General features: G+C 34.5%; 1 protein-coding gene across 2 annotated transcripts in view; it reads right to left on the reverse strand.

Moving 5' to 3' along the window:
* The window catches only part of Pkc53E (Protein C kinase 53E), a 64,890-nt gene that overhangs the window by 33,811 nt on the left and 13,672 nt on the right, over positions 1–17,407 (reverse strand). For both annotated transcript variants that reach the window (XM_029316010.2, XM_029316009.2), the window contains exons 2-3: positions 668–699; positions 493–575 (exon numbers count right to left, since the gene is read on the reverse strand). In XM_029316010.2, the coding sequence (XP_029171843.1) occupies positions 493–575; positions 668–699 (115 nt within the window). The remainder of the gene's footprint in view (positions 1–492; positions 576–667; positions 700–17,407) is intronic.

Here is a 17,407-nt window from a genome sequence, read left to right on the forward strand (position 1 = left end):
AAGTAAAAGAAATTTAGATTGAAAAATTTTCTTGTTTTAAATTATTAAAGAAGAAACTAAAAAACTTTTTCTATTCAAATTTGTATTCAATTTTCTAAAACATTTTTAAAGCATGTGAATGTTAAAATTATGAAAATTATAAAATTGATTAAGTAAAACTCTTTCTAGTATATGCATACACAAAATTATAGCACATTTAACAAATTACTTATCATTATTAAATTTTCTAGCGCATTGATCAAATATCAAAAATCAAATATAAGACTAAGCTTTTAGCCTCGCGTACGTGATTAATTTATAAGATCTCTGAAAACTCGTAAAACTTTATTCTCATCGAAAGCTTCCAAGAGAATCCTTGGCTGAGGATAAAAAGAAGAAGAGACAAAAATAGTCTGCGCAGTAAGGAAGAAAGAGGAGAGGAAAGGGAGAGAAAGAGAGAGAGAGAGAGAAAGAAGCCATATTCGGGGCATTATATGTAATATCGATACTCACGTCCGAGTCGGCTCCTTTGTCAGCTCCAGGACACGTGAAGGTCACGTATTCGTGACATCGCTTGTGAACGACGAAACTACATACTGAAACACAAGCAAAACGTGCCCCAAGTTCCTCCTCATGGTCACATCTTGGGCAAGTAGTAGAGCCGATGAGATCAGTCTGACCCTCTTACCTTGGCACTGATATCCCTGTTTCCCGAAGCCCCTGCAACAATAAACGGGATAACTCATCAGCGGATACATTGAATGAGCGAAAGAATCAATCGCGTGTCAGGGGCATCTTTTTGTAATATTGCTCACATTTATGAAATCAAAATATGTAAGAATCTTGTAGGTCGCAATCTAACAAAAGAAAAAAAAACAATTACTTCTCGTAGTTTTTATGCTCGAAACGATTCGCCTCAAATAGGCTCCATTGATATCACGAAAACAATTTTGAGAAATGTGAGATTAAAATTGTAAAACTAAATAAATACATTAATATACATATATCAAATATACAGACAATTTAAAAGTTATTAAAATCAATTGTCATAGGTAAATGGTAACATCTTCGAGAAAGGAAATTAATTGGAGATGTATTGTATAATAGATTAAAATTAATAAATAATTGTGTGATTATTATTATAATAGTTTTGGGAATTTTTACTAGTAAAAATATGAAATATAGAATAAATATTATATATTCAGAATTGTATGATGGAATTTGGCATAGTTGCAAAGCACAATGTAATTTTCGTTTCGCGATTTATGGACCGAGGAGAAGTTTGCATGATTCGTCGTCGACTGCCAAAATAATTTCAGAATCATCCAAGTGCCTCGAATTAAGTACAGATGGTAATACGTAATGCGACACTTTTAGTGCCGCGCACGCAATAATGAGAATATGAGAGAAGTGTACTAATCGGTCATAGATATTAGTATTCTGCGACAATTTTGAAACTGCATTCGCAGAATCCAAGAAGAAATTAATGAGATCGTTTTAGGTTCAAAAGAAAATTAGATTATATATATTATTAATAACAAAATACGACAAAATATAAAATTAGTTGTAACTGTAATTGCAAGAATTGCATCTGAAAAATATTTAAAGATAATAAAATCTTGCGACATTAAAGAAACAAATGCAAAACTTATAAATTAAGTTTAAAAAGAAATTATTTTTTGATAATAAAAAAACGGAGTTATATAATTTATGTATTTTGTATTTGCTATCTTTCTTCCTCATTGGTATCCTTTGATTACTTTAATATTTAATTGAATCGTTGATGTATTAATAGCCCGGCGGATAAATAATACATTTCTGCAGCTAATACCAGACTGTAGTGTTCACTAGCGCAAGCACCTCTTCGCGTAAATAGTAAATATAGTTATTAAGTAAATATTACGTAAATATAGTTAGGCTCTTTTAAAATTGAATAACGTATTCATCGCGCATATAAGCGCGGATATAAAGCAGAAATAAGCGGCACGGAGAAAGATTCGTGAGAGTTTACGACTTACGAACGTTAATTTTCACGATCTGACCGATTTCTCTAATCTGTGTCGATGCAGGATGAAATCTCTATAGAAGACGACATCCACCATTATCTCTCATGAAACTTCGATGAGAGGATTCTCAAAATAGCGATTTAATCGTTCCAAACTCTGCCCTTCTCCATCTCTCTGTTTCTAGAACTACCTTCAGCTTTCATAGCTTTCCAATGTTGTATATAACGTCGACGGAAAAAAAGACTTTCCTCTCGCTTGAAAATCGCCAGTCACGAGAATTCAAACTTTCTGCGAACCTCGAAAACAGTTACTCTTCATCGCGTGGGAAGCGGAATTTTAATGGCCACTTGGCGTCTCCACTAATTCCTCGTGATTACTTCGACGTTCATTCGAAATTCCATTTTCCTCGACGATCTGCCGCGACTTTGACGTATATAGTTGCGGAGATTTTAACCTATCGATGAGAGTATACGATGAAACGACAAGTCATCTTCGGGTCTTTCGGATGTAATTGATCATTAAAAAAAGATTAAAGTAAAAAAATAAAAGCACGATGTATTTTTTTTTTTTTTTTGAAATGTCTTTGGAAAAGATTTTTGTGCCAAGGCCATAGTAATGCGGCAAAAAATGTTATACGTAATTTTAAAAAATTATTTATAATGTACATAGAGAAATTTACGCTTTTTGAAAATTGATTATCAGACTTTGTAATTTTGAATAGTTTTTCTCATACCTTTAATTTTTCCTATTTAATCTATTTTTTAATAAAACTTCAAAATAATCTATATATGTAATATATAAAAGCATTATTATACAATTTAACTAAAGCATTTAAGTTGTTGCAAAATTTTCGGTCTACTAATATCACATTCACTGTACCTATAAACATTTCACTGTAATCGGAATGTAATTTTAGCTGATGTAATTTTAGCCGATGTTTACCAAATTGTAAATAATCTACGACTTATCGAGTCACGCAATATCTACTTCACATATACATTGTGTACTAGACATATTTTCTGTAGCAGCGACCTGCGATATACGTTATACAATGTGCGTAAATATTTGCGATGTCAAGTAGATGCACTGAAAGAGGTTCGCGTTCAATCTACCGCTTGAAAAACTATATACAGATCGATTATCTCGCAGCAATGTATTACAATGTCGAGAATATTATTTAAAAATTTACTGAACAATGCAATTAATTTTTAAGTGTCTTAATTTACCAAAATACTTATTATTTTATTATTATGTACACATCTTTTATCGCAAAAATAAAAAAAGCACACACGCATATATATATATATATATATCTACATATATGTACATCTGCCTCCAATATTAATTTTTCTTGTCGTCATGTTACAACGATTATTGTGTAATAAAAGAAAATTGCTAATCAGAGAGTCAGTTAATCTGCAAATGATTCGTGAAGCACAAAATTAAAACAGCCGCGTATATGTATATTACGGGGAGAAATTTATATTTCATTCGCAATCGTGCACACCCTATGAATTACAAATCATCACGAGTTCGTTATTTACCTGATTCTGCGTCTGCGAATATACGAATTTGTTCCATGTACATACGAACGCAATTAAAGTTCGGTAGAACATCGCCCGTACGTTCAACCAAAAACTCTTAATTACGCGGGCGAGCTGTAAATTCGAAATGTTTGGTCAAGCAAACGACTGGACGCGATGAATGCGATAAATCAAAACGGTTATACGATATCCCGGAAATCTGTGGAAAGCCATATGACGTCGATCAAATTCATTTCTTTTTTCGCGCAAGTGTCTTTCATATATATAATCTTTATTATTTCCCTCTTTTTCTCTCTCTTTTTCTGCATACAACTCTTTCTATACGGAATTAAATTGCGGATTAAACTTTTATGGAGATTTCTCCGTGTATATACGTATTAGCCTGCAAAGCATAAATGTCACTTCTGATTTCATATTGTGATTGCGTAGCCTCAGGTCTCTCGTATAACGTCTATCCATGTTTTGTCTCATTTATCTCAATCATAAATTCCCTGTCACATTGCAGTATATATATACACATTGTCTCGCTTACTATCCTTATCTCAGATATACATTAAACACGAGCCACGCACGTATACGACACCTGCTTCATCCCATCTCTTATACGCGTTTAATTTTGACGAATTATATATGGTGTTACACGCGACAATTTAACTGCGCAATAACAGATCTGTGAAGTGGGATCCCAAAATGCAAATTTTTATCAAATCTATATGGCATTTGATTGTCCACAATTTGTTCATATTTGTCCACTTTGCAAAAAAAAAAAACAATTAAAATAAAAAAGGAATAAATTTTATCATGAGCACCTCTAGATGCAATTATTAAAAAATTATATATATATATATATATATATATATGTATTTTGATTGCCTATCATTTATCCACATTTGACCATAAATAATCGTCTTTTATCCCCTTGCAAATAAAAATTTTAAAAAAATTAAAAAGTCAACAATCAATTTCATTATATAAGCTAAATGTGATTATTTAAAAATTATAAATAAAGGGTGCATCTAGGAATGCTCGTGATAAAATTTATTCCAATTTTTTATTTTCTTTGCATGGTGGATAAAAACGATTATCTATGGGTAAATGTGGACAATCGAATGCCATATCAATTTTGTAAAAATTCGCATTTCGGGGTGCCAATTTCACAGACCTCGCAATAACGCCGAAATTATGGCGCACGATAGATCTTTCAAGAAAAGAGTGCTTTCGAGAAAAATGGAATGCTCCTTTGTCGGATAAAAATGCATTTTAATATCGGTCGTTGTTTACGGGTAAGAGGACTCTATGCTGGACCGCCAATTAAATCAGCTTCAACGAACAAATCAATATTTCAAGGTCTCACATCGGCAAGGATCGCTGCAAGTGCATTTCGATGGAATACATAGTCGTTGCTGTTCTCTCAATTAAGTTCCACTTCGACAAATTGCATAAATATCGTCAATTGAAAGAAGAATTATACCTCACAAACATGTAATCGCATAAATATCGTCAATAGAGAGAAGATTGATACTTCATAAACATGTAATCGCGCGCGCATCTTCATTTTACGTCAAGTTTCCTCCAAAGGAAGTATAAATTTTTAACCACGGATATTGGTAGTCTCGAAACCGAACCCATATGCTCATATTATTCGCAATAAAAATAAACGTGTAATATATTGGTACATCCGCGCGCCGCGAAAAAATTTATATTTTATTCGACGTAAAGCTCAAAGGATCTAAAAGGGGATACTTTATAGGACTTAATCATGAATTATTTTCAATCCCCGATTGATAAATAGTTAATTACATACTCATGTCAATTACGTATATTCATATTCATTAAATTCCCTAATTTTGACTAAAATCTCTGATGCTGGAAATAAATTAATTATATGACATATATATAAAATAAAATTAATTTCAAATTTATTATGTGTCTCAAAAGTAGATATTACGTATCGCACTTATACATATATATGTATATTATATAATTATTATATAATTATATAATCCCTATATTTAGCAAAATCATTGATCAAACAATCATATTTATACTGAAACTTAAACCCATAAACTTGATCGATCATCTAATTGTTTTGTGTCGTTGATGACAATCACGCCAGCAGAGGCAGTTATGATACGACAACGATGTTGTACCAAAAATAAACGAGATCTCACGATGGACGACATCGATGACGCACGTCGTGCAACGCGGGAACGCAATAGACAGGCGTCGCAACGTCAAGGGTTAAGGGTGGAACTCGTACAAGGGAAAGATGGAAGCCTCGCAAAATAAAGAGTCAGAGGGTTGCAGAGCCCTCTTGTCGGGGTCGTTCGCGGCCGAAAGAAAAGTACCGAGAATTATGAAACGAGGCGGAACAAGAGCGGCAAATCTGTGATTAGCCTACATTGCTACGGAGCTTAGATCGCAATGCAAACATAGCTCGGCGCAGAAATGGCTTCGTCGTGCCATGTGTGCGTACGCGAAATTGCATCTGTGGCGACATAAAAAATGGGGGGAAAAAAAAACATGAGAAGCAGTGATTTTTTCCGCGAATTATATGCTGAGATTCTTTCAGTTTTTGTGTTGATTAACGTTGATTAATATTTTTATAGCAATAGCAGCGCACGCCAGAGTTCTATCAATTTTCTGTGTCAATGTTTACATTTAATCCTGAAAATCACTAAAAGTTAAAATAAAACCAATAAAAAAAATGTTGTTTAATTTCGAATTCTCTTACCCCAATTGTCACATTTCTGTAATCAAAAATAATAATAGAAATTATATTCGTGCATGTTTACAAAGCAAAAAGAGAGATTATATCGATTTCGGCTTTATTTGGTTAGTGAGTTCATTCCGTGGCAGCTCTTTCCCATTCGGGAAAAAAGCCTTGTGGGAAATGAACGAAGAGTGGTCGAATTGGCAGGAGGAAATCAATCGAGAAGTCACGGGAAATGGATGGCGAATCGGTCGACGAATCGCCCGGAAAAAATTCACTTCAGATCACACAATAAACACGGTTTCAATATACAGAGTACCTTCGACTGCCAATTTTCAACGGATTGGAATCGGTATTATCTTCGGTGAGATTTCGACGCCATATGGCCGTTCTCCAATAAAGTTAACGGAATTTTAACAATTTCTCTATTTTTCTCTTTTCATTTTCAAGAAGAAATTGCTTATCAGTTTCTTTAAACAACTTCAACTCACTGTTCGAAATACGATTTCTATATTTGCCCGTGACATAATAGAAACGCAACAGTTGATAGAGATATATTTTTCTGCCTCTATAGAATTTGAAATTAAATTTTATAAAATGATATCGATTCAAAATCCCTGTATTTATTTATATAAAAAAAAAAATGGCCAAGTAAATGTAAATCTTTCTATTGTAAAAAATTCTTTTTTCTTTTTCTAAAATAACGAGAACGGATAAATCTCATAAATGTTCAATATGTCATTTGAACAGACAAAATATGTACCTATAGTACGACTCGTACGAAACGTTTTAAATAATAGTTTGAAAAAAAATAGACGGTTCTCTCTCACACATGAAATGTATATATGCATAACTCGTCATAGGTTACGATTGAATGCAATTGCGTTGCAATAGTTGCATTAGAAATCCAAATTTGTTACACGTGCGGTCTACGTTTCGCATCGTAAATTACAAACATTTAGTAATGACGCTGTTAATGATACGTAACACGATGAGAATATAAAAACTATAATTTACGTCAAGTGAATTTCCGCAAACACTACCTGCCGAGTCACGCTCGACATAGTTATATACTCGGTGATGTAATACATCACACACATTGGATCGATAAGGATTAAATGATGATCTGCGTAATCATCTATCTATATAAGGCCACGAGATCCTTCTCTCGAACATATCTATTAATTTGTGATAAACAGTCTTCAAAATTAATAGCACTTGATCGTTGCCTCGCATTTATCACGTGTCACACTTGTAATATATTCTAAAAGTCACAAGAATGTTAATAAAATATCGAAAAGATAAATTTCTTGCAAATGACTTGTCACAAAACTATTAATAATCGGTAATAATATATTTGCAATTATTATAAGTTTCATATATTCATACATATTTATAACATCATCGTAAATAAAAAAAATTAAAAACTTAATCATCAATTATTCGATCAAGCAATGAATAATTGTAAAATAGTATAAAGCAAATGTCAAAAAACTTGATTTTTTCCTCATTAATCAACATTTCTATTTTTAATGTTTTGCTTGTTAAATCATACAATTATAGACTCCGCGAGTTTACTATTTTCCAAAAGAAGATAAATATCGCAAACATTAATAACGTTGGATTTCTTCAAATACTAAAATCTCTCACAGGATGTAATTTTGCGTATTGTTGCGAAAACAATGGATATTATAAATGCACGGTCCAGTAGTACATGTTCTAAATGTCGATCTCGTTCTTGCCCTATGTAAACGCGGCAGGTCAAAACCGTCTGGTAGACGGTCCAACAGGCGGTTTGGCCGTTTGCCAAGATACTCGCGGCAATTATCCGCTACCCATTTCTCGCCGTTGGATACACGACAAAGAGGAACGATAAAGCATCAAACTCGCGACGTAGAACAAAAAACGAAAAGTAAATGAATGCGGACGTTTGCGAATACTCTTCCGGCGAAATAAGTAATAAAACTCTTTCTACTTTTTCTTACAGATTTTTGTGAAAAAAATTTTTGTATATAAATTAAACTGTAATTAAAATCTTTTAATATAATAAAACTATAATTTAATTTAATACTATACTATTATTTCGATGACAGCATTTATTACTAATATTAAAAAATTCTCATTAAATTCGACAAGAAACAATGAAATTTTAGAAATCAACATAAATAGTAAGAATAAGATGGTCTTGAGTAGACTATTCAATTTGAATTATTTTTAAACAAATATGTTCCGCGCATTAATTGCGGATTTATCTGGTTTCTCGCTGATACTGGGATTCTTGGTAAAAAGATATAACCGCGAGGTACGGCAATTAATGGTAATAAGTGACTAATCACCCACACGTGTGATTATAACTCTAACATTTTAACCTTGGAACGTAAGTGTTTTCCTTTCCACCTGTTCCACATATGCGACGCACATAAATATCTGTATCAAAATTATTCATTCATTCACTATTACTAGTTAATTAATAGATTTAATATTGTAGTTTTAAAAACTTTGTAAACATAGAGAGAAAGAGAGAGAGAGAGAGAGGGAGGGAGAAAAAGCGTATTATCAGTAATACTCAAGTTATATTTAGTCCTTTTATATAGAGTGTTGCATACAAAGTGACCCAGTTGCATATATTAAAAAGTATCCGAGATTGAAAAATACACATATGTACATACGTGCAAGAGAAGAAACGTATGTACATAAATATAAATTTGATTAACCAGCATGTATATACGTATGTGTGTGTGTATGTAACACAAAGTGATATGAGATTTATTAGATTCAAAAATACGCTTCGCGCGGATAAATGATTGCGCCAGTGTCGGTATACTCGATTTACTCGTGCACGCGATTTAATTACGTTAAAACGTAACGTAACAAATATATTTCATACACCTTATCGCATATTTATCGTTCGCATTGTGCAACGTCGGCGACGTAGCCGCGGGTATTGTAGAAAATATATAATACGACGTAAACTCGAAACATCGATACCGCGAACCGCGAGAGAGAGAGAGAGCAAGAGTCCGGGTGAAACGGGAAAATAACACACGTTGGCCTTCATTCGGATATAAATATCGCGATTCAACCAACTCGCTGTCTTCGGAGTCACGAAAACAATGAATGGTCGAGTGAGATTTCTCGTGCGAAAGAGAGGGCTCAACAGGCAGTTCGTTGGCCTATCGCCAACACGCCAATGTTTTATTCGTCAAAATCGTACCTTTCGCTTTCTAATTAAGAAATTCATCTTACGGGTATAAGCAGTAGTATTCCCGAATACTTCGGGAAACCAGCCCCCGAAAACGTGTCTGTCGTATTAAAAAATATACAGAGTGTATATACATACAGGGTGTCCGGTAACTAACAGACCAATGATTCAGAGCGGATTCTCTGGCCAATTTGGAAACGATTTTTCCTTAGCAAAAATGTTGAGAAGTCAATAATTTTTGAGTTATAAGCGATTGAAAAAAATAGGTTTTTTGAAAACTAAACGTTTTGGAGTTAAAAGTCTAACATAATTACATTCTTCAGTTAATTTCAGGTAGAGTTTACTATAATAAAATTTTAATTTGAGGCTTAGTTATAAAGATACATAATGACAAATATTGGAAAGTTGTAAAAAATGATGACCTTTTTGGACATTTTCGCTGAGAAAAAATCGTTCCCAAATTGACCAAAGAATCCATTTGTAATCGTTGGTCCGTTAGTTACCGGACACTCTGTATATATATATATATATATATATATATAGTTTAAAATAAGGGCGAAATTGCATTGGTGCAGTCGGTGAAAAACGTCGATTTGAGATTCCCATGATTCAAAAGGGCTTCAAAATAACGAAACGGTCTGATCGAATATTCGAGCTTTCATGGTTGACAGATCGGAAAAAGGCGGGAAGTCCTTTCCAATTGAAGATGTAATTTTTATCAAAATAGAATGAATTTTTCAATCTTCGACATTTGGCCGAGAGTTTCGGTTTTATTTCGCAAACTTTTTTCTACACCTAGAAATGAATATTATTAAAATCAAAATTATCAAGGTAAAATGAACGTATCAATTTTTCGTATAGTACCTAATCTTTTAATATCAATATTTCGTAATAATCTTTTATTTTGATGTTTAATGTTGTGCATCAGATTATTTAATATTACGCATTATTTTTTCACAGTAGAATGAAATCAAATTCGATTTCTGAGGATCCAGAGGCACGTATATTTTTATTTATATCACCATGTATACACGGAGAATTTTCTCTTCAAATTTACCCAGAAAATCATAGTATTCGTGGAATATGCACGGTATTGGAAGAATTTTATAAGAGTTTATCTGATTAATATTTACCACAATAAAAAATATTGATATGTGCATACTAAAATTAATCGAACATATTTTATATCTTATTCTGGTATACGTAGATATTAATATTTTTATTGTAGTAAATATTAATCAGAGAAACTCATAAAATTCTTCCAATAGCAATACTGTCCCACGATTACTATAATTTTCAGGGTATAAATTCTGAGAGAAAATGCTCTCTGTATACCACTATATAACAACAAGAAACATACTTTATATTCGGTTGAAAGAGTCATAAATAATTTCTAATTCGATAAACAAATATTTATTTTTCTCCGAGGTAAAGCTTCGGTATATAAGCTTTGGGATATAATTTCTGCGGGCTCTCTCTCTCTCTCTCTCTCAAAATAGACATATCGCAACGTAGGCGATCCGTTGCACGCGATGTAAAATATATTTGAATTAATATAAAGAGATGGAAACCCGAGCAGAACGGGAAGCTACTCGAAGACGGCAGAGCCTCGAGTGCACCCTCATGCATCATATCATCCCATTCCCTTTATGCGGCATAGGAGGAAATCCGGCGGCATATACATAAACCAGAGCGGAGGAGGACAGGAGCGACATGACAGGATTCTCACGAATTTCTGAGGTATGGCCGGGATTACGGGAATCCAAATCCTGATATCCAGTAATCCTGAATGCAAGCGAATACGGAGATATGAGAGAGAAGGAGAAAGATCCATCTGAGCATTATCATAATAACGAACATTCGAGTCGTTTTTCTTCAGCAAGTAGATTGCAGGAAGACGCCCAGAGGGACGCAACATTTCTCATGAATAAAACTAATGCGCGGATGAGCTTTGTACGCGTTGCTGTTCTCACGAATGACGTGAGACGCGTCGTTGCGCTTTGTTTATGCATAAGCATAAAGCAGACTTCTTCATCTTCTTCATTGCGACGTATATCAGATGCGGTAAAATGTTTCATCGTTTATCGTTACCGTCGGGAATATAACAGAGACACAACGAGCGATCTGTTTCGAGAAAGACGTCTATTTAAAGTATACCCGTTATTCTCCGTATACTTTTGTGCTTGAGTAACTATAAATTGAATACATAATTCAAATATGATTAATCTCGAACTTCGTAAAGAGGAAAGTAAAGAAACTTTGATCAGAAGAAGATGACACAAATTTATTTTTCTAATCTTTCGTGATAAATTATCTTGTGAGATGGAAAATTATTCTGATAATAAATTAAGGAAAGATGTAAATATACATGAATTACATAAATTTTAAAAAATTGCGCGATATTTCAACAAAATATTTCAAGAGTCTAGATACAAGTTTAATCAACCTACATTATTATATTTTTATATCCGTTATTTAAAATAATAAAACTTCTAATTATAAAAAAGTTGATGAAATTAGTAGTTTTTCTTTGCGCTATTAAATCGAGATATTATCTTCCAACAATTTTATAAGAGCCGTTAACTTTGCCATTAAGCATTTAATCGTATCAATTATCCTACGCAATTTTATATAGATCACACACGTCACTCGCTGATAAACGCAAATGCAAATATTACGCGATATAAATTATGTAGAGGAGCAAGCTGGGGACTTATCCGACGATTGGACCGTTGTTGGAAGATTTGTTTAACGGAAGAGAAATCTCCCGAGTCGCACTTCCCGCAGGGCACAATTCGGGTTGTCGAGCTGTGTCTCGCGTAATCTTGTATATCTCCTCCCGGTAGGATAACACGATACCGTCTCGCCACGACACCGGACGAACCGATTATCCTTTCGACCGCGCGGCAGCTTGCGCACACTTGCGCCAAGGAAGAGTTCCGGGTCCGAGGAAACTTCCATTTTCTGCGATTAACCTTTTACACGCCGTGCTTTTACGGGTGCGCCTTCCGGTATATCCAGCATCCGTCTTTTATACGTTTTCGCGTCCGACAAGCAGGAGACAGCTGCCAGTTTGTGACGACGAGATTCACGTAGCGTGGATAAAAAAAAAACGGAAGGTCCTCGCGTCTAGGGAATCCATCTATTTTCATAGTAATATATGGAATTTTATATAATATGTATATGCATACATATATGTGTGTGTGTGTGTGTAAAAATGAATATACGAGTTGTTGGGCAAAATGGGAAAAACATTTAATAAACATCATGAATTTATTTGAAAAAATAAGTAGAATTTCTTATCGAGTAATTTCATTCTTTTATTTTTAATTAAATTTATTTTTCATTTTTAATAGTGAAAAAAGTCAGTGTATGTTCTCGATTCAGCATTAAGTTTGTTAATTTAATTGATTGTATATGTCTACTTTAGACTTGTAATTTCCTGTTAAATTCTTTATGACTCGTGTATCTTTATGAGCAAGATAAAACTTTATGAAAAATGTTTAATATAAAATTTAATTATAGTATAAAAAGGAAAAGAAAAGCCATATTTTTTCCAATAAATATATCATAAAGATAGTATATAATATAAACTTTCTCATCTATCGTTCAATACATGAAATTCAATATATACAACTTCCTTACCAATCTTACCGATTGAATAACATGAATAAAATACATTTAATTTTTCTTCTAAATTTGAATTCTCCAAAAGTACCAGACTATTTTCAAAAGTCAGTCAATGAGAATTTGCTCACGTTCACCAAAGAAACTTTGTTTCACGCGACGCGCTAATAAACCTCACCTATCTCAGGTTGATCCTATTGCGGATCCTACATCCTACTAAGAGTCGATGGATGAAACGAGAAAAAAAAAAGAGATTAAAGTAAAAACTTTTCTATCTACAAAGTCATACCGAGTGATTACCGAGAAACAAAAGTTTGATACAAGAGGTATAAAAAGTTGAGTCGCGCACATTTCCGATGAAATGTCAAATATAGTCGATGGCGCCCATGCGCCGATTTTATATGTCGATTCCGATCAACGACGAGACTGCCACGTGGTCCACGTACGAGAGAATTTCCAATCAGCTAGAAAAGGGCGCGCATAGACGAAAACACACTATATATACCGTAATTCGCTTCGCGCGAGCGTTTCAATTCTCCGACTTGCCATCATGCTCTACGTCACGAGTGCTCTCGTTGCATCCGCTAGATGGGTCGACACGAACGATACTTGACGATAATCGATGGTGATCTGGGAACACGAAGAGTCGTCGATCGACGGAGGCAGGAATCGTTTTCAAACTACGACGACTCGGCTTTCGTTGTTCATTAATATTTTAGTTAGTCACAAGTTCTTTGGTTGTCAATAGCAGTCATATTGGAAAAATTCCGATATTTTAGACGTGACAATATGAAATATTACCTGTTACGACAATTCTTCAGAGTTTCCGCGGAAACTGAAGGAAAATACTAAAAGAATATACTGACGAGATGGGGAAAGAGGAGGAGCTTGAAAGGAACAAATATATTTATAAAAAGAAGAATTCTTTAGCAACAAACGCATCATTAAAAAAATATCCAATATACTTAGAGACACACGATATTTCAAATAATAATCGATTAATGCCAATATTTATAGTCGATCACTATTTGAATCGTGATTTCACGAATCTCTGATTATTCGTTATTTAATTTAATTATTGTACAAATTTGAAAATAATGAAACAATCTTTAAATATAATTTTACGAATATAAAAAAATAAATATAATTTGAAAAATGTCTCAAACTCGCAATAAAAATTTCTATTGCTTCTCGGTAAAAAAAAAGCATTATTGCATGACGTTTATGAAGATTTAAACTAAACTTGAGAGTTGATACATTCAGTAACAAGCACAATCTCCCTCTATACACATTCTAGTATACAACGCAACAAATAATATTCCTGTCTTTCTTACAAAAATCATTGATAACGCGAATATTGAAAATAAAAGTTGGAGATAATGTGTGAATCTTTCGCGACACTCTGTGTCTGACTTTGCGGCCAATAATACGAGTTAGTGACGACGCCGTGTGCTGCGACGTACAATACCGTATTGTACGAGTGCAACGAAAGTCGGAGTTTGGCCGGCTATTTTCATCCCGAGTTCGGCCGCTCTTTCTCCCTTCCTCCCCCTCCCCCCCGTTTCTCTCACCCTTGATTCTCATCGATTCGCGACCCTCCTTCCGCAACCCTCTCATGGCCTCGCCACAAAGCAGCTCTGTGTGACACGCCGCACACGGCTCTTATGTGCTCCGAATCAACGAAAGCAAGCAACGAGAAAGAAAGAAAGAAAAATATATATATATATATATATATATATATATATATAGAGAGAGAGAGAGAGAGAGAGAGAGAAAATACAACAGTGTGCGAAAAATAAGACCTCCCTTTTATCTCGCTAATTCAGTTTCTACCAGAGAAAATAACGAGGGGTTGGTGTTAAAAGAAAAAAATTAGAATCCCGATTTCACGATAGATCGGCAAAATAAATGTTGTAAACACGCATTACATCGTGATTTACAAGGGGATGCAGTCGCGAATTGTAAGTTACAAGAATTTTCGAGACGAAATTTTAAGCGATCGGAAGCAAATATGTATGGACGAACGTTCTATGTAAAGCAAACTATTTGCACTCTCCGTTGAGTGCATTTTCCGAAACGCGCGGATAGCGTGATATTTCGCAGTTTGACGATTTTTTAAAACACCTCCGGCAAAAGCTGGCGAACGAACGCGAACTACTCGAATAAATAACCAGCCCCGAAATCGTGTCCCTCTTGCTATTTCCGATGTATAAATTCAAGAAAGCATATAACTGACAAGTAAGTTTTGAAACGAATTATTCATCCCGTAAGCGCCTTCGTCTCGAAAGCAGGAAAAGAGAGATCGAGTTTCCACAATTCCGTACAGATTTCTATGCAAATGAAACCATATATATATATATCAGTCGATCGGGAACAAATTGCGCGAACGGGAACGTCCGATTTTTACCGGGTTGCGCTTAATGATGGCCAATTTCGAAGGAACTGGGCCGAATTCGAATCTCTCAGATCCGAAAGAAGATATATATGCACATATACATATACACGTATACCTATGTGTGTCGGATGCTGCAACGGATGTACATGTAGGTATAGCGCCGCTTCCATTTTACCTCGTCGGAAGCGTCGACTTTCATGCGGCCAGCTGTAGGTCGACAGGCCAGTCTGTTTATTGAAAGCAAACGAAGCGCCCTTTCGTTCCGCCCTACTGCCGTAAAACTCGGCTTCTCTTTTTCTCTAGCTTTCTCTCTCTCTCTCTGTCACTCTCTCGCTTTACTATATTATTTCCACTCGAGTCTATCATCGGGTTAAAGACCCATCACTCCAAACTATCGACTCTCGCCCGGCTGTTACGAGACTCTTTTCTCTCGTCGCCCACGCTCTTCAAATATCAACACATTTTGGTCGGTAAGATGTAATCCCGTGTCCTACGGCAGATTTTGACGCAATCGCTTGCGACAGAGACGCGATTCCGATAAGAATGTGCTCATCATTTTCCTTTAGATAAACTTCTACACTAATTATGTATTTTAACACAGAGCGAAAATATAGAAAAATATCTGATAGATGTAGCATTTAAATATGTATATTGTCTGGTTTTATACGCAAAAATTGAGATAGTTAAAATTAATAATTAGATACTGTAAAATCTTTCGTGAAGAAAAATTGAATATTTATTTAGTAGCGATCTTAAAATCGTAAAATTAAATCATTAATTTTTTCTCGACAAACTTTAGAATTTTATTCATTCAAAAGTCTCAATTCTTATTATCTATTCTATAAGTATATAAAGAAAAAAAAATGTTACATTTTCTGCGAAATTTCTATTAAATTGTAAAAAAAATCATCTGAATTTTATTTCTAAGAAAATTCAATTATGAGAGTATCGAATATCGCTTGAATAAACTTGATCTAAAAATAATATACATGATTACGAGATAATAAGCCGATTGCGCGGTTCAATATCGGAAAAAACTGAAGATTGTTTTTAGATGGCTATCTAATACTCTGTTGTGCCTCCTTTTTCGATCGAGCCAATGCAACGCGATCACCTGCAGCGTAGGGTACCGATATGCAAGTGGATCATTCGTTTATCGCCACTCGAGACAACTCGTAACTCTATCCAGGGCAATCTAATTCCATTATTCCGACGCGGACGATAAATGTGCGCGCAATTGCAGCAGAAACGTCGCCTAGGCGTTGTCTCCGTCATAATGTCGCCGCGACACACGTCGTCGATACTTCAATACGCAAAATCCTACACTATACTATATAGAGAGAAAGGCGCGAAAGTGGAGTTATGTGTGAAATATAAACCGATTTTGGTTGCGCAAACTGTGTTTACACGACGGCCTTTCGTTGGATACAAAGCGCGCATTAAAGGAGTAAATATTCAAGATTACACGCTTCTTCACTGCCGTTAAACTCAAATAATTTTACCACGATACCAATAATGATTCTCGCAAATTGAATAGGTGGTAGAAACAGCTGTATATACACAACAATCTTACACCGGGAATTAATTTAGAAATATGCACGGAGAGAAAGTTAAACGCAGTATGACATTTGAAGCATCTGTCGCGGCAAAATTTGGGATACCGTACGCTATCACGCACAATTTTAAAGAATTTTGCTTAATATATAAACTTTACGAATCAAGTATATTATAATGTTTGCGGCTGTATCACGTTTCTTTATCGAGCATGTCGCATTTTTTTCATGGCAAATGACATTGTTAGATATAAAATAGCATTAAAATATATGTGTGTGCGTTCTCGATACACAAAATACATGACAACAAACAAAAGATAGAAAATTGTAAAGAATTCGAGAGGATATTCATTCTACGAATGCGAAATTCGAGATGCAATTGAAAATC

The sequence above is a fragment of the Nylanderia fulva genome, unplaced genomic scaffold (genome assembly GCF_048542155.1).
Source record: "Nylanderia fulva isolate GAGA-0341 unplaced genomic scaffold, ASM4854215v1 Scaffold25, whole genome shotgun sequence".
Classification (NCBI taxonomy): Eukaryota; Metazoa; Arthropoda; class Insecta; order Hymenoptera; family Formicidae; genus Nylanderia; species Nylanderia fulva.